Source organism: Arvicanthis niloticus, chromosome 7 (assembly GCF_011762505.2).
Source record: "Arvicanthis niloticus isolate mArvNil1 chromosome 7, mArvNil1.pat.X, whole genome shotgun sequence".
Taxonomy (NCBI): domain Eukaryota; kingdom Metazoa; phylum Chordata; class Mammalia; order Rodentia; family Muridae; genus Arvicanthis; species Arvicanthis niloticus.
In genome coordinates, this window is record NC_047664.1 from 83945451 (window position 1) to 83965522 (window position 20072).

Consider the following 20072-nt stretch of genomic DNA (forward strand, 5'->3'; position numbering starts at 1 on the left):
GACAAATCAGCTGTAAAGTTCTGCAATTTTAATTAGAGCCAATATTAAATAAACAAATCTCGATATGCTTCATCTGAGATGAAATGATAATTTTTTAAAGATATAATTCAAAACGTTTTGAAGAACATTTAAGTGTATTAACATAAATATTCTCAAAAATGGGCGTTCTCAGGCTACAAGAAACTTGTTTGCGTTGATATTTCAGAAGTTGGATATTAATAAATTATCAACTAAGTTTAGTTCTAATTATAATAATTATTTTAAAGAAGGTATAGAGTCTAAAACCTCAAAGCCAGTAACATTTTTAATAATGAAATTCTTGTGAATTAAAATCAGTCCTTCCTAACAATGATTTGTTATTCAGCTATTATCTATTGTTACAGATTATTTCTTTTCCCTAAATGATTGGAACTTACTTTTCTTTAGAAAGAATATCTGCTGTTAATTTTTAAAAAATTATTTTGCATGTACTTCTTCAATGACTGCAGCTATCCTAAAAAGAGAAAAAACAAGTACCAAATCAAAAATATGATTGGGGCAGTCTGGCCAGTGATTCCACAGAATCTGCCTGCCTCCTCTTGCTCAGTGCTTGGAAAACTGCTACAGACCACCAGGCTAGGCTATGTAAGTAGGTACTGGGAACTGAATTGTGATTCCCATTCTGTGTGTCAAGGCAAGTCTCACTAACTGACCTATCTCCATGTCATAGAATAAAAACAATGTGAAATGCATTATTTGAATTAGTTATACATTTTTATATAAATGGAATTTATTTATTCTTTCATATACCCAATAATGTTATGATTGAATAAGTAATATATTATTGTAAACCCAATAGAATATATAGTGTGTAGATTTTTACACTATAAAACATCTAAACTATAGCATACTTTCACTTTTGAGCTTTTTGTACCCAAGCAAAGGTCATCTTCTGAGAACCAAACCTGAGCATCAGTGGATGGCTACATTCCCTGGTTTTCATCTGTAACATTCAAATAGCCCATTTCTTTGCTCTTTGAATATAAAAAATAGTTAAGTATTTTTGAATCATTATTTATCAGTCCCTAAGTACATACCTGATGTGTATGTAGCTTAACTCCTAATTTTATCATATGTAGCACATAGGGCCAAAGAAGCTTAAGAACATTCAAAACAAATTTTATCTATTATACATTTTAATGGTTTATCCTTTATGTGAGTTCTTAAAAGTACTCAGTGTTGTAGCCTGTGATAGATAGATATTATAAATACAGTCGTTTGAAGTAGTTTGCTCTGTCATAAAGGTGTTAAACCAGGTGCAAATGTAAATATAGAGCAATGTACAGTGAGAACAATTGGCTAGAACAATTGGCAGTCCTAATAAATAATAAATAATAAATGCTAGAGCCATTTATAGGACTGCCTCTGGCTGGGAGCTACTCCTTTAGCAAATGTGCGAAACCTCTGTAAGGTTGGGCTTTGATTGGGAACATGCAAATGAGAATGAAAGAGCTCCTTTCCTTTGCAGCTTGCCCTCTGAGCTGGCATGCTGATCTGGATCTGGAGATAGTACTTCACGTAGCTATTTTGCATCATAGAGTACCAACCTGTTGCCATGCAGACATTCAGGCTTGAAGGAAGAGTGACAGTAAGTGACTATGATCCCATGGAGAAGGTCACAGTGAATTAAAATTGGAGGGCAAGTGAAAGTGAAGCTACTGAACGAAGTAACATGAAAGGGCAAAATAATTTCGTAGAATTTCTGCAAGAGAATGCATGGGAGCGTGGGAATACAGCAGAATTTCATCAAGTTAAGTGTGCGCTGTAATTAAGGTGTTTGCTTGTCCCGACTGAAACGTAGGAGAAAGGCACTGCTTGATAACGTCTGAGGGCAACAGGTGAGCAGAATTTGCTGTGAAATTGCCAAAGCAGTGAGGTGGGAGTGGATGGGTGGGTGGGGGAGCACCCTCATATAAGCAGAGGGAGGGGGATGGGATAAGGGGTTAGCAGAGTGGAAACCGGGTAAGGGGATAACATGTGAAATGTAAATTAAATAAATCCAATAAAAATATCGTTAGTTAAAAAAAAGTGAAGTTCATGTAGAAAAATAAAAAGAGAATATCTTGAAGTCTGCTGTGATAACACTAATTAAAATAGAAATGAGGGTCTAAACATGATCTAAGATCCCCTTGCTGAAGAAACTACATTGTTCAGATGTAAGACTTAAAGGAATAATTTGGGATTTGAGGAGAAAGCCTTTTCCTTAGGATGACCTGTAATTGTGTTTTTTGCGGGGGTGGGGGGTTGGGGGAGAGGGGGGGAGGGGAAGGGGGGAGGCGGGAAGATAAGCAGCCTAAGTCCTGTCCAACTCCAATCACAAACAACCACAATGGCCATCAATGCAAGATATTCCAACATATGAAATAGTGGCGTTTATATCGGAGGGGAGGCTAATCAAAAGGCATGAAATTGGGGTTCGTATCATTTCCTAAGGAATGAATCATACCTGGAAATATAAATTTAGTCAGCTACCCTGGTGAGGCCAAGAACCCTGGAGGAGAATCTACTATCTCCACTTTCTTACACCAGTCTAATTTCTGACTATATTCTAAATATTTGTCCTTATATCTGCACTTAAGTTGTACTTTCAACCTTAATTAATGAAGCATCCCCTTTTAACAGAGAATTATTATTAAAGAATTCAGAATGGCTAGAAGTGCAGAGTTGAAAGGAGCTGATTGTGGCAACTAACCCATAAATGATACATGCACATCTCAACTCTTACAAGTAAGATTCAGGGAACATCGTGGAAGAAAGCACAAGAAGTCTTTGTAAGAGACATAGGACCAAAAACATGTGCTGTGAAATTGTCTCTTCCAAGAAAAAGAAAACCAGGTAAATAAGTGAAATACGAAGTCCAGCATTCAGAAATGGAGGCTGGCAAGAAGCGGAGGGTGGACACATCTGGTTTGATGCACTTTGTGAAACTCTCAAAGAGTGAATGAAATCATTATATTATTTAAAATGAATCATCCAAAAAAATAAAATGAATCATCCTCTAAGAAATAAATAAAACATGAAAGATCATAATGATAAATGTTTCTAGTCCATCATCATTTCCCTAATACTTTACTGATCAATTGTCAATTAATCTGAGTATCTCATTATCCTGGAAACATGAAGACAACGTGATTGCTACTTTAAAGTTATTCTAATATTTGGTTAAATTTGTCCACTTCATAAAAGAAGTAAATATATTTCTACAATATTTTAAATAATAAATAAAACTCTAAAATGCTTTAGCTCAATAGAAACTTCTATCCCTTTCTTGAGTCTATGGCATTTTACAGCAGTAGGAAAATACTAAACTGTCTGGCCAGTGAGTCCCATACATCTGGTCATCTCTACCTACACAACATTGGAATTACAAAATAAGAGCAGGAGGCTTGAGTTACTCAATGACAGTTGAGCCTGATTTTAGGTTCTCATCTTTGCCTGGTGAGTAATTTATTGACTTAGTCACCTTCTTGGCCCATGGGAATAAAGTTAACTAAGCAGGTAGGATGGTGAGATAGCTTAGTATGTAAAGAGCAAGTTGCTTCTCCTTCAGTCATGAGGACTGAATCTGACTTTCAAAACACATGTTAAGAGGACAAGCATAGTAGTTTGCATTTGTAGCTGCAGGAGCAAAGCAGATGAAGACAAGGGTATCTGAGGAGCTCACTGTAAGCCCTGTCTAGCCTACGTGGTGTGTTCCAAGTCAGTGAGATAGTCTATCTAACAGAAAAAAAGCAAACAAAACAAAACAATTCAAAAGGCCAGAATGGTTGGTTCCTGAGAAACAGCATCTCAGTTTGAATGTGAATGGTCTTCACATTCATGCATACACATACTTTAAACTTATGAATATATGCACAATTGAAAGAAGTAAATTTTTTAACACTGTGAAAAAACATAATTTTGGTCTTTATTTCTTTTTTTTTTTCTGGGATTTCATTAAATAGTAAACATTGCCACTGTGTATATCCATCAAAGTGTCTTGCACTACAAATTAATCAATTAAGCTGGAACATATGGGATTTTTAAATTATGAGAGTGTTCCTATTATATATATATATATATATATATATATATATATATGTGTGTGTGTGTGTGTGTGTGTGTGTGTGTGTGTGTATACATATATATGCAATTTCATAACAAAATATCATAGAAGGAATCCAAATGGGTCCTTAATCTTTTGTCACCTGCAGTGCAAGAATAAAAGAGAAGGATCGCAATGACATCATTCATGGGGTGCTACTCCAGATTCCTCGCTTCAGCTTCAATCAGAAAAATCACAAGAGTTGGTTGCTCTTATGGCTCATTATCTGTGTGCTGCAGGTTGAGAATAATTGCTGAATAAATTAGCATCAGATCAGAGAGCATGAAATTAAGGACACAAATAAAGTAAGTCGCAACATAGTAAATTGAAAACAAGTTGAAGACTTCCTAAGTTGAACATCAAGGGCTGCATTTAAAAAAGAGAAATACAGTTTCAGCTAACACAGATCACGAAGTTGAAACCAAAGACATATTTTCAGCTTTTACATTTGCTTTCCTAAAACATAACCTTCCTTTGGGTAGCAACATCAAGCAGAATATTTCATTAAGAGAACCAAAATTGGAAACTATCTTCTCCTCTGCAGTGTCGTTTTTTAGAATAGAACTCACATAATCTGCATATGATCATTTGTTGACTTCCTACTAATAAATGCTACAAATGCATAAAAACATATGAGAATTTTGCCTGTGTTATTATAGGAAGTTGTGTCTGTTAAGTTCCTTGGTACACGGTTGTATAAAGATGGTCTATAATAAATCAAGAATGTGTAAATATGAATGAATGTATTTTATAATTTAGAGCATCAAGTACTACTCTGAAACATGATTATTTTAATACATGAAAATATGTGTCTATTCAGTAATATAATTTTCGATTACACAGATTTATTCACCAAAGTACACAAAAGGACATCATGGCAATCTCTATGGCTATCACTTGAGGTAGGCATTATTTACCTTCTTTGTATGATGGTAAAGCTCTAGCTGTTTAAATAAAGTGGCTATTTTGAAACAGATTTACATTAGATAGGTTTACTTAAATACTCAGTACACTAACTATCCTCTCTGAGGATGACTCTCTGTTTTGCTAGAGAATTGAAAACTGTATCAAATATAAGAAAGATAACTCTTAAAATTTTTAAGAAGTGTTTTGGACCAAATAAGGGAACATTGTAGATCATTGCAAACATCTTGATAGCACTGGAATGACCAAGAGATGAACAGGAATGAGGAGTGATTGTGTTACATGATTTGTGGAATTTCAATAGGAATTTGAAGGAATTCCTACTGACAATGATGACAGTGATGACAATGAATGTGAGGTGAATATTTCAGAAAAAAAAGCAAAATATTAAAAGTGAAGTACAAAGTACATATTGTTATATCCTATTAAGAAAGATTTTATGTTTAGTGTTTAACTCATATGTTTTTCAATAAGAGGAGCACATGGGTCTCCAAGAAAGCACATGTATAACACACATAGCACGTTACAACAATGCTGCATGTGCATTGATAGGACAAGGCCTGCTGAACCATGCAATGAAAATCATACAAAGTATGGAGGTTGTTCTAAAGCTTTCTCTAAATACAGTGTGGGATGTATAACTTTGGACAATCTTCAATTATGCACTTGATGTCTCTAAAATTATTAAGCAGATTCCTGTGGCAGTGAGAATTTTTAAAAGCTTATCCAGCATTTTATTGTTCATATGTCTAATCTTTTTAAGAACTAAAGTAGTTTCTATAGTTTACATTTTTTAATTCTCCTCATCATTAAAATAGATAAAGGTACTTCAGAATACAACAGTAAATGTGTCATGGCATGGTACAGGTAAAACTCATAACAGGCATTGCCCGAGGAAATACTCATAGACTACAGAGCCATGCTTTCTGTATTGTTATAGTCATTCGATTCTCACTCATTCATTCTTCCCTGCCTAAGTGTATATTCAGAATTATTGATATGACATATGCATGTCATATCAGAAAGAGGCCTCTGACAGGTTACTATGAGTAGTAACTATAAATTATGTGCCTTTTGACAACAGAATATGGAAGAAAGTCATTCCTGGACTAGTGGATTATCAGTTAAATTCTTTACTGAGAAACTAAAGATTAAAATATTTGAAATCCTTTATGTAAAGGCACACTATAAAATATATTTATAAGATGTTAACAAATATTTAAATAAGATGTAAAATTGTGATAATTCTGAATTGAAGCTCCTTTTTCTTTAATTAAAAAAAGATTAAAGAATAAAAAACATAGCATGAGACAAATCTTCAAATTAAAAAATAATCTTTAAAAAAATCTTTGGATTTTTTTGAAGCTGTTGATAAACAATAAATTCCTAGTAGCACAAAACTAAATAAATAAAAATTACATAAACAGGTCCTGAGAGATGACTCAGTTGCTGAAAGCTAGGCTCACAAATAAAATTCAAAAATTACATAAATAACTACAACTAAAAAACTTAAATCTACTTTATTGTGTTGTTGTCTCACTAAATATATTTTTGTCTTTTATTTTTTTGACAGTGAATTTACTGTAAATGAACATACTTTTATAAAATAAAATTTTGGAGTTGTTACAGAAAAATCTACTAAATTTATGGAAAATGTGTACCATTTGAGAAATTAATATTTTTGTTTGGTCAGTTCTTCTAATGTGGAGCAGTAGTTATCAATCTGTGAGCCCTGATCACAAGGGTCATTTAAGACTGGCAAAAACCACAAATCTTTTCACTAAATTTTTAACTAGCAAAATTAGTGTTATGAAGTAGCGGGAAAAATAATCTTGAGCTTGTGGGTTTCAGAACATGAAGAATTGTATTAAAAAGTAGCAACGTTAGGAAGATTGAAAACTACTGATATAGAAGCCAAAATCATTTATACAGATAGCCATGATGTGTACACACACACACATACACACACACACACACAAACTGTGACTGTACTTACTTTTAGTCACGACGCCTTCTAGATGGATGATGTTGGGATGATCAAACTGCCCCATGATACTTGCTTCACCCAGGAAATCTCTGCGCTGCTTTTCAGTATAGCCTACTTTTAGAGTTTTGATAGCCACAGGCAATTCTCTTTTTCCAGGTAGTTTCAAACGTCCACTACAAACTTCGCCAAATTCACCTTGTAATAAAGATAAAAAACCCACTGTGTAAACTCATTTAGAATTCTTATTCTAATAAATAGTCTAGCATAACTATAAACTTATGAAGCATTAAGGTTCAGATGGAAGAAAATAAATTAAAAGTGGGACCAAACATCCACAGTCATATTAACAAAAGTAAATGTCACTTTTAGAAATGTCTACTGTATGTGATCCAAAGACACCTTAGGGCTTACTAGTTTAAACTAAACAATCCAAAAGTGTAACATTAGATAGAAATTAAAAGAATAAACTGATTATAATTCATTTGGATTTTTCTTCCTCCATAGTCTACCAGGACCTACTACTGATAAAAAAAGATAAAAGAATAAGACAATAAGACAATTGTGTAAACACATGGTCAAGATGAAATGAACAGAACAAATAATTTCTAGTATTACAAATTATATATATAATGTAATATTTCTAGTATTAAAAATTATATATATATATATATTCTATGGAAGAGCAAGACATTGATGTATTACACTCTGTAGCACAAAGCTACAGGTCAGAATTTAGACATCCACATACCTGCTCCAATAACTCTCTCAATGGTGATACACGAAGCTTCAATCTCCTTGGCAAATTCATGAACAGCTTGATTGGGATCTTCATAAGTGTGCGGATCAATGTAGGTTCTTACTCCTGGCAGTTTAACTGTAACAGTACATGGGTATTAATGTAGTAAAGACAGGTGTGCTTTTATGAATTTGTGAACAGTCAAGTGTCACTGAACTTTTACTTCTCAAAATGGTTGAGTTGCAAGAACATGCTTTTTCCTGATTTATGATACTTATAAACAGAGTTATTTTCTTTTATAGCTTAAAATTTGGATGCTGCCACACATAAAAATGTGTATATGATTGCGTATTTGTGTAACCATATTTCAGGATACTGTTCAAAGAGTGGGACTTGGATACATATTGAGACCATGGTGATTATTCAAGAAGGCAAGAAAATAACGGCTTATTTGTTGGTTTGCTCTATAGAGTCATGTTTTTAGATATTCTAACAAATCATTAATTTTGATTTTTAAAAGACCATTTAAAGCAACCTCTCTTCTAGTGCTTCTGGAAGAGAAGTCAAGAGGAAATCAGAACTTCTACTTCTCTGTGTCTGTTCCCGTAGATCTGTGTATTACCTGAGCCCCAGCTACCACTATTCACACCAGGATGCCATTTCAAAGATTGATAGCAAAGACATAGGACTAAGAAGTGGACGCCATGCTTTTAATATGTTATGCATGGTCCTGGTAGACAGACTGAGGTGAATGATCTCTGCCTCTCAGTATGGCTCCAATTGACTCAAGTTGTGTACCATTTACATGAAAGTAAACATATTAAAAAACTACAATTAAAGCTCTCTAAAGTTTATTTTTATGCTTCATATTGAAACTGGATTTCATACATTTCTTTAAAAATATGGTCTCTTTCAGGCCACTTGAACCAAGACTGCTGACAGAGAGTCTGTTCAGCAGGACATTCCTATTACAGTCCTGTAAAAAAGAAGCAGCTATAAAACTTTCATTTATTAGGCCGGATTCTGTGATTTAATGACGAATTTTTATTCACACTCTATGGAACTTAGAGTCCACCTGAAATGTTGATTTGACATACAATAGCATTTTTTTATAATAAAAAAGCATTTTTATTTTAATGATCATAATGGAAATATTTGACTTAGAACCAAATAAACCAGTCAAAGGTTGCCCAAAGCCATGAGCCATAAATGCAAGAAGTACTTGCTTGTTTTATAGCGATGGCTTTAGTCAATTACTACAAATTGCCTAACCTGAGCCGCGGTCATCATCATAATAAAATCTCTTGCTTTTATTTTGCACAATTTGCTTACTGTGCCCGTTATGAAAGTGCATCTTTTCCTCTTCTGGATCCTGCTTTGCTTTGCTGTAGCCACACCGCCTAGAACAAAGTGAGCCGCAGTTAGCCACATCCGAACATGGTGAATCAATCACATCTCCCCAGGAGCAGCGGATACAATCGACGTTTCTCAAACACAGAGCCAATTTCCATGCCAGTCATAAGAAATGAGAACAACACTCATTTTGAATGGAACTCACTTTTTGAGCTGCTATTTTTTGATGCCCAGCAAATCGGGTTATCTAGATTATACTGTCTCAAGCCATCTAAGCCTATTTTTAAGTTCATTACCTCATATACCACACACCAGGCGTCTTCTATTCTCTCTTTACTTTATTTCCAGCTCATTTGCCACTGCCTTTTCCAGCTTTAATTGCTCAACATTTCCTCTTGTTCATTGTCTCCTACCATATATATATATATATATATATATATATATATATATATATATATATACATATATATATACACATATATATACACACATATATATGTGTGCATATATATGTGTATGTATGTATATATATGTATATATATGTAATATATATATCCTCTTTCTATGTATATATATGTAGTATATATATATATCCCCTTTCTATGTATATATATGTAATATATATATATATATATATATATATATATATATATCCCCTTTCCACTTTCTTGATCTTTACCCTACCTGCTTTAGCAGCCCCTTTTCAATCATATTTACTCAGATAATTATGTTATTCAAGAGAAACAGAGATTGCCTCTTATCTCCATCCCCTAGATATTATTCTCTTGCATTTCTCATCTAGCCAATAATTTGCAACTGTGTGAAAACTCTCATTCTCACACCATCTAGTGCTTGTAACTGACAACTTCTTATTCTGTGACTACACATTATTTTATATTTCTCTCTCTCTTTTCTCTACATTTATAAATGAATATTTTCAACAGTCCCAGGCAAAATCTCTGGTAGTCTTCATTCTATCCACTCATTTGCACCCTTTCATTTAACAGCTCTGGATTAAGTTCTTGGAAAGCTGTATTTCTTGCTTCTTATATACTGCTTTTGTGGAGGTATTCTAGGACCTTTCAACGTCATTGGACCTAACAGAAAACCTGTGTGTTTCTCTCGATTTTTCCAATTGTTCTCATCCATTTTCTGTGACTAATACCAAATGACCTTGTCCCTTGAAATTTGAAAATTAAAGCTGTGTTCTTTACTATGGCTCAGATCAATATGATATACATCGTAAGACCTCAGAACTCCTCCCACTTCATTAACAACCTTTCATTTATTTTTTGGAAGTGTGTACCTTAAAAACAACATCTGTCTATTCTATAGTTACTTCCTAAAGCATACTAGCTATTCTTTCTCGATTTATTTTGCTTTAATCAACAGTGTTTTTCGATGGATTTCTGCTGTCCTGGAGTTCACTATGTAGTCCAAACTGGCATCTAACTCACGGAAATCCTCCTGCTTCTGTCTCCAGAAAGCTAAGAGTAAAGACATGTGCTGCAATGTACTCTGACCCTCCAAAGTGTACTAGATATTCTTATTGCCAAAACACACTACTTAAGACATTATTCTACTGAATTATCTTCCTACTCTAGTCATTAATAAATAATAAGTTATTGAAAAATTATGCTCTTTTTTCTAATATTTACATTCATCTTACTGAACATAATCTAAAATCTCTAAGACAGTTTTCCAGGTTTTTATACATTTGACTTTATTGTTTTCTTTTTAAGTATATTCTTCATAACCGTGTTCAAATATTGATTGCCTTTCTAAGTTTTGCTTGTGAATTCCCCCTGAATCCCCAACTTCAGGCAGCTCTACTCTCTCATGATGCAATTCTCACACTCTAGTGCAATACCTTCATTTTAGTATGATTTTTCTTCAGTAATTTTACTATTTGTCAGGTACTTATATGACAGTAATTAGTATTCATTTACAAATTTCATCAGCGGACTAGTATCTGATTAGGAGTTGGCATTCAACACATTTTTACATTGATGAATGAAGAAATGAATGACTGGATGATGTTTTGATTGTGCCTACACAATGACAGGTATTTGGAAGATGACTATGCTGATGAATACCAAGTTGATGTGGTACATGATTAACCATATAACATTAAACAGCCAGAAAATATGAAAATATTTAAATTATTTTCAGTGAAACTCAAAAGAAGTGATTTTACTATTCATAAGATCCCACCACAAAACTGAATTCATTAACAATTTCATTCATTACTACATTTAAATATGCAGCCAGAATGACTGATTATTTTATTACAAATTTGGTTGATGATTATTGTGTGCTATAGGTACAATGTTAAAAAGGTCTTTACCAAAATTCCTCTTTGGTTTTGTATATGGGGTTATTCAAAACATATTCATATATTTTAATATAAAAATAATACATTGTTTTGTATTAAACAGATTTAACACAATGATAAACATAGTACATCTACTGTCACATTTTAAAAAGTACAACTACCAGTATTACATTAAGGTACTAAAAATTAAACTGTATATTACTTCTAATGCATTTTTGGGAAAACAAAAAATGATGTGACTAAATATATATATTGATTTTAGAAAATAAGACTACACCCTAGAGATAAAATGTATTTCTTAATCTTATTACCAACACTTGCTTGATGCATTTCTTCCTGTAAAGCCCTTAAGACTTGAAACACCTCATCACAGAGTGAGGTAGATAGAAAAATGTGGCAACAGGTACACAAAATTGTACAGAAATAGAATTTTGTCCATTCCAGATAATTTGTGCTATTTCACTATGTTGTTCCTAGTTTGATAGGTGTTGCATATATCTTTATCTCTAATGAGACTCTGGAGAGCAGTCATTGCTATTTCTTATCAACAATGCTCTAAACACAATCACATAAATTTATCTTGAGACTTTTGTTATCTAAGTAATACTGGCAGAGACTTTGTTGCAGGAATTCTAAGAAAATCTAATAGGCTTATGCATGCTTACAGTTTACCTCTGCAAACAAGGATTCATTTTCATTCTTAAGACTCCCACTTGAAAAGTAAATATATTAATAATAGGTTTTTCAAAACTACATCCTCAATAACCTTTACTGTTAAATAAACCTTATAGATATTTAAATAAAATGCAAATTCTTCATATGAAAGAGAAAATAAAACTTCAGAACTCATGTGAAAAAAAACATCTGGGAATACTTTGGTGAGGAACTGCTTACATTTTATTTTCTAGAGGTGAGAGTCGGGGGGGTAATGAAAAGGGGTTGTTTTAGACAGAGTGTCTCTGGAGCTCTGTAACATACACACTGCATGTCACATTAACACATAAAATTAAGTTCTGGAACCCCTAAAGCATCATTAAAACAAACTTCAACAAGACACAGCCGGTGAAAGTGAAACTGGCAGAGGCAATATATATATGGTAGTGGTTCATATATATATATATATATTGCAATCTATGCAACACAAGTTGTGATGGGTAAGGAAAACAGTTAATAATTTTCTAAATTTACATAAGGTCATCCTAAGAAACAAGGTGATATATCTTAGGGAGAAGGAATACTGACCTTGAAAATCTGGTTCTAGTCATTAGATTAGTATTTGGACTTAGGAAAATCCAGAATTCATGAACAGATAAACACTCATCTACGTAGAGCTGGAGGTGTCAGCAAATAACTTATTTCTGTCTATAAATTTACATTTGACAATAAATTGTAGATATAAGTGTAAGACACTCCAGAATACTGAGCAATACAAAAAATCAGTGATTTGTTAATGGCACTCTTCTGGCTAATGATGAAATGGTTGATGAATGAAGTAGCCAAGATTAAATATTAAATTCTGACTCTAAGAACAGCCTTTTATTTAATCAGAGTACGGTTTAGCAATACATTACTTTTTTAAATTAAGTAATGTTGCATGGAGTACAATAGTGGAAGGAGGGATAATTTTGAATTCAGGTACTTTTAAAAGATTGATGATATGTATAAGATTGATATGTGAAAACAGACATCTCTTTATTATTATTCTGTTCTGTGGATTAATTATAATGTGCCTTTGTTGATCTTTATGGCAAAACTTTGTAAACTCAAAAATGTACAGCAGCATTAGCGTTTGTGTCTTCCTCATAGAAACTTACACAATCCAGTCTTTTAAAATAAGGTGTCACTAGGTAACAGATTGATGGCCTGAAATTTGCTATGATAACCAAGCTGGCCTCAAGCTCACAAAAGTCCACAGACCTCTGCCTCCAGGGTGCTAGTATTAAAGGCCTGGACCACAACTCTGAGTCAATGTATTTTCTTTAAACCAGTTTTTTGTACCTTAGCATTCACTTTTTCCTGACATAATAATGACCTTAACCTTTAGTTAATGTTCAATTTAGAGAACTTTACGTCTGGAATGTTAAGAAGAGTTAGTCACAGCTTTAGAGTAAAGTTTTTGACTTTTGCATTTCAGAATTCTCTCCAATTAAGTCAGGAGTTTGGGGTCATGCTTTTAGTCTCAGCACAGGGTAGGGTGAAGTAGGCAGAACTCAGTGAGTCAAGGTCACTTGGGGTACGTAATGATTCCATCTTAGTATGCACTACAGAGGGAGTTCATTCCAATGGGTTGAGTTGGGGTACATATGATGAAGAATTTTATCCACTTGAAGGAAGTTTTACTTAAGAGCTCAGTTAACTCAACACTGTAACATAAAAATGCATACGAACATTAGGTTTTATCTACAAAACACTGCATAAGTAAGTTTTGTCTTATGGGATGACGTTTTTCAGCAAGTGTACAGTCATGCAGTGAGTACATTCAAATGAGTATTTATTGGATATTTAGATCTTATTAGCAGAAGGTAATAATTTTGATCCATATTTTTTGTCACATATATACAAGAATGCAGAGACAAACTAAAAAAAAAATCACCTATTTGACACCTCCTAATTGTTTTTCTCAGAAGAAATGTTTCTACATAAAAAATAATCTCCTTCAATGTGGGGATGGCATGATGAATATTATATTTAAAAACCTTTACAAAGCACCATAGTATATGAGATTTGTAAGTGTTCTCTTAACTTTTCCTTGAAATCCCTCTATGATCACTAATAATAAAAAAACTGAACATTTTCAAGGTCTAAGCAATCCAAGGATGAATTGAAGCTTATTCTCACTGCTGAATTAAAGTTTAATTCATTTAGAATTTTAATACAACAATACATTTTATAAAGTATGATAGAGTACTATTAGTTTCAAATTTCCTGCATGATTTATACAACTATTCTAAGAAATATGTAGTTAATATGAGAAAGAGGTAGTTAAGTGGAAAACTTAATATTATGATGCAGCAAGGAATTCAAATTCTATTCAGATTTAAATTATTCTTTTATCTCAATATATATTTTGTTTTTTATTTTCTGTATGCTGGTGCATCTTTTGGATGTATATACACATAAGTATAGACTCCTGGAAACATTAGAGGCATCACATCTACTGAAACAGGAGTTATAGGCCATGGGGTGCCACCCAACATGTGTGGTAGGGATCAAACTCATTCCCTATGAAAGAATGATATATACTCTTAATCACTGAGACACGTCTCAGTTCCCTAGCCTTTATTTTAACCTTTATGTTAATACAGTATTAATATGTATAACCCATCTTTTATGTCTCTAATTAAAACAGTTGTAAATACAAAAGTTGATTTGTATTGGCGATTTTTATGTGCAGAATTTCTAATCAGAAAACAAAATAAGAAATTAAAAAAAACAAAGGAGTAAACAGTATCTCTAACTTCAAAATGTAAAAAGTCTTTTTCTTTTGTCACTGAGGTCATATGAAGAAGCATGTCAAAATATTAATAAGATGAAAACTACTGAGTAAAGGCAAGAATCACACATGGTTTGAATTTAAGATGCTAATGAAATGACTACTTAAGAACCATTATATTTCACATGTATTTATAAATATTTCATATGTATTCAGCAATAAATTGTAATGTCTTATGAATAATAAGTATAAATATACTATATTAAAATTCAATATTGTTTTTGAAAAATAGAATAATTTATTTTGAGAAGTGGAGCAATGATTACACTGAAGCCTATAAGGACAAAGTAAGAAAGACAAAGCCAGTATTTAAAAAATATTCTGAGGATTATGTGAGCAGGTTCCTGTTGGGAGTGGTTTAAATTCAGGTACTTAACTTACCTTCTTATGTAAAGCAAAGAAATAGCTTATGTCAAACAGTAGATTTTAGTTAAAGAAGGAAAGTGTTTGGAATATTAATGCTGTATTTGAGATACCATGACAAAAAAATCAGTTGTAATGATAAAAATAATTTGAGACCAAGAATTGAAATAAGATGAATTTACTATCATTATTCATCATTATTTACACAAGTGTGTTTCCTAAATTTAGCTCCAAGAAGCTCCCTGTATTCCTCCAATCTACATAATGGTATTTCTAAGAACTGGTGTTTCTGCAAGGGAAAGTTACAAGGTATGTGAATCACAAAATATTAAGATCAAAATCACTACACATACACTCACAATAATCTTTCAAAAAGAAAAACAATGAGATTCCAAGATCTACCATGTCTATAAATCTCTATGTTCGTGAGGATGACAAAATTCATTGAGAACTATTCATACAACAACTGAAAAAATCTTATATTGCTATACATACAAATTCAGGTGACATTTTAGGAAATGCAGATCTTCCATAGATATGAGTATTAATTAACACTTTATTGTGAACCTGAGCCCATCATTTTTACCTAAATGTTTTTCTCCTCAACAGCAAACATATATGCAAAAAAATCAAGTAGATTGTTCTCCTACTCGAAACATTGCTTGATGAAATAAGTTAAGAAATGTCTTTGTCATTAGTTTTCCACTATAAAGAACATGACTCTCACTTTCTTCCAACAAAACAGAAAAAAGAAGATTGAAAATATTATGTGCGCATATGTGTGTGCATGTTGATGTGTGTACATAAATCTTGCTGTGTGAATGCTTATGTGAGTGTATGAGTGTATGTGAGAGCACAAGTCCATGTGTATATGTCTGTGTGTATATGTTTGTGTATATGTGTGCATATGTGAATGATATGTTCTCATGATGGAGATCAAAAAGTGGTAACTTCAATGAAGGTTCTCACTTTCCTCTTGATTGAGAAAGCTATCCATGTTTGCTGGACCAGAAGCTTCTGGACACTCTTTGGTATCCCCTTCTATAAGCATAGGATCTCTGGGATTACACGTATGCACTGCACTAATACACTCAGTTTGTCTGCGAACCCGAACTCTCATCTGCATGCCAAACTGCCAAACTGCCAAACTGCAAGTGTTTTATATCCACTAATATATCTCCTGTAATCATTTTGTTGTAGAATATTTCATTGTAGTTAACTTTGTTTCTGAACCATGGACTCTTAAGTGTTTAATTATATATGAAATTTACTTGAAAGTTAACAAAAAAATCATCTTGGTTTTCTAACCATACAAATTCTGCTCAGTTTGCTTATGACAATTTCTGTAACCAGCCATATGTGTAAAGGAGAAAACATAATTTGGAGACCTTTTTGGTCTCTTTGGATGGTTGGTTTGTTTTTCTTTTTGTTTTCCACGGCATAACAGAAAAATAAACAATATTATTTTATTTATAATTCATCCTTTGTGTGATTTCAAGTGTATGTGGTTTGTCACTGAATCCTGATGCTAAGAAGAATGTATTTCTCCAACATTTTCCAGTGTTCAGCAAATCTGAGCTTAGTGTAACTTCAAACCTTTTTCCAAATGAACAATTTTCAAGAGACTGAGAAAAAGCCATGTGAACTGCAGTAATGTGTGCTTGTTTTTTCTTGCTGTCTCAGATCTTTGACCTCTATTCCATCACCTCTGGCACATTCAGTTCTGTGAGCCCCATACCACACACAAATTGCACTCACCAGGAAAAAAGTTAGTCTCAAATAAAAGATGTAATAATTTAAAATGCCTCTCTTGATTCAGTGGCTAATGCACGTGCTGATCCTCCATGCAAAGTGAATTCATTTCCCAGAATCCATCAAGTCATACGCAAACATCCATAACTCTAGCACAAATGAATCCAATGTTCTATTCTGGCTGCTGTGGGCACCTACACGCACATTCACTGACTTTTATTGACAATTTTGACTACAAATGAAAGTAATACACGAATGCAAGGACTGCAACTCTAGTCATCTAATCAAGAAAAAAACTGTCTATATTATTTTACAATCTATCTCAATATGATTTAGCAGTCCCTCAAAATGTAAAACTAGATTCTCTTATATAACCCATCTTAAAATATTAAATTTATAAGCCAACTCTTTATTTAAATTTTCCTTTACTTGCAAATAATTAAGGTTACCCGACTAGGACATTGATTCTAAATATCATCATAATTATTATTATTATTATTTTATTTTAGTGGTATCAAAATAGGAATATCACTTCAAATATCAAAAATAATGCAATCTCATTTATTATCACGTTGTGTTTCCTCATCAATGTCACATGCATCCATGATAATTATGATGAGAGAAGACTGTGATCACATTATGGACACCCCATGGTTCTCAAGAGACAAAATTGGTGATCTTACCCGGACAGAAGTAGCACTGTACTTCCATGAGTGATATGGATTTATTGAATGGAACAACAAAAACAGTGACATGTTAAATATGACAGATGCTGTACTCCTTAGACTCTACTTCAAATCAGAACCTGGAGAGCCTGGTAGGAGAAGCACAGGTCTTGGCGGGTAAGCTCCGCTCTATTCATACCTTAGTTGAGATAATCTATTGTCAAATTACTTAGTCACTTTTGAGAATGAGGTCTATCAACACTTGTCAAAGTTAAGGTATCTGTTTCACGGAGTGGTAAGATGTACAAAGATGGAGAAAGTAAAGCAATTCTGGAAGTAGTGCACAGAGGTGGACATCACACAGGAGTAAAGTGGGAGGGAACACTAACCATATTAGGCTTGGATGGGCAACAGCGCACAGGGAAGAAGCCCTCCCACAGCCGCAATCGCAGCAACTGAAAAGCAAACAAGAGAGCCCAAGATAAGGAAGCGATCCCACTCCCTCCTTGCAGCATAAAGACACTGTGGGTTTTACTCAGTGCTCTGCTTTACCATTCAAAGCATACATTCCTGCAGGTATACAATCACATTTTCCCCAAAGTGCCATGTAACTGAAGAAATCTTTCAGAATGAGAAATACAGAACTGTTTCTAAGTAGCTACTTTTTTTTTTTTACTTTACTTAGAACGATTATTCAGAAGGAAACGTAATGAGCCAATATATTTGAATTAATTATATGCAATCAATATAAATATGCAAATAAACATTTACAAAGTTAAGTATTTGTTTCCTTATGAATTCTCTCAGTTATATTTTGAATACAGAAAAAATTATTTGATGACAAATTTTGCCCGTAGTCTCATGTTTAGAATGAGGTCTTACCCTTTCGACCCACTGATGCTTATTCCAGTGAAATTACTTATCATAGTCTATTGAAACTATCCTTCTAGGTGAATCTAATATAACTTATGAAAACCATCGATTTTAATTTCCATTTTTGGATGTTAAAAATGCACTACCAAATGTATCATTTCAGATTATAGATATATAAAAATAAATTATATATAATGTGTACTTTTGGGGGGAATGTTTCAAAACTCAAAGTGACTTTTACTTTCTAAATCCTGATAGAAAAAACCTGCGAACACAAAGTAAATTATCTAATAAAATGCAATTTTATTGGTAGAAATCATGCACACTGATGGCACAATGCAGCAAAGAAGTGATTTAGTGCTTCGGTGCCTCCCTTCCATTTATTTTTTGAACAGCATTTGTAGTAATTTCAGCAGAACTGTAATGGGACCGAGTAATGATATCGTACACCAGCAGGTCCAGGCTCATGATTAAAATCTTCCTATTTTGAACCTTATTTGAAACGTTTCTATCTCATTTTATATGAAAATTCAAAACGGAAAATCAACACAAACTCTAATATATTTCCAAATGTCTATGAGAACAGAAAAGTATTTCTAAAAATAATACCAATGGATTCTTTTACACAAAAATATACAGGTCCATATATTTTATTTCATTCCTTCCTTCCCTCTTTTCTCTTTCAAAGTATCATAATATATTAATTTTAAGTTTGATAAGTGTCTGAGTATTTGGTTATTACTTGATATAAGAAAACTGATACTATAATATTTCTTTTAAATGTAAATATTGGTGATTGTATATTTTAAGATTAACTCAAATTATATGTACAGGTACACATATGTAAAAATTAGCAAACTTCACTCTTTAGTCAGATTTTATTATATTTGTGTTTATGGAAATGATCTGGGGTAACTTCATCCCATCTCTATGAGTAGGATACTAAGGTCCTGGGTGTCTAAGTTTTTCCAAATCAAATACTAGTTCAAGACAAAACCAGAATTCAGCTCATGCCAGTAGATCTGTCATTTCTGCTCTTGGCTAGCATACCACATAGTTTTCCAGAACTTCCAGTATTCAAATGACATGCTTGTAAGTTTGCTACTGCACCTGCCTCATGTCAGCACTCCAGTGGCAGGTGGAAAAGCACTGACCGTGGCCCACACCAGTCGTCACGCCAGCCTCTTTGTCCTGTGCTGTTTGACTGAGAACGGTCATTTCACTTGCTTGTGTGTGTCTCTTTATTATACTGCTAATATAGGCTAGAGTTTGATGAAGACTCACATACTGCAAAGTGAAAACAAGAGCTGTTTGGGCCTATTCTTTATTTATTTGCTTGTTTATTTGTTAATTTTTTATTTATGTATTATATTATACTGTTATTTTTTAAGATAGAGATAATTTCTTGTTTTCATTGCTTTTACTTCTACATAGAAATATAATAATAACAATCTTCTCTGATAGTCAC

General features: G+C 33.1%; 1 protein-coding gene across 5 annotated transcripts in view; it reads right to left on the reverse strand.

Moving 5' to 3' along the window:
• The window catches only part of Epha5 (EPH receptor A5), a 308023-nt gene that overhangs the window by 38337 nt on the left and 249614 nt on the right, over positions 1-20072 (reverse strand). For 3 of the 5 annotated variants that reach the window (XM_076938719.1, XM_034508729.2, XM_076938720.1), the window contains 4 exons: positions 18121-18186; positions 9103-9170; positions 7783-7908; positions 7044-7229 (listed from right to left, as the gene is read on the reverse strand). In XM_076938719.1, the coding sequence (XP_076794834.1) occupies positions 7044-7229; positions 7783-7908; positions 9103-9170; positions 18121-18186 (446 nt within the window). The remainder of the gene's footprint in view (positions 1-7043; positions 7230-7782; positions 7909-9102; positions 9171-18120; positions 18187-20072) is intronic. The other 2 variants (XM_034508731.2, XM_034508730.2) reach the window with 1 other exon arrangement.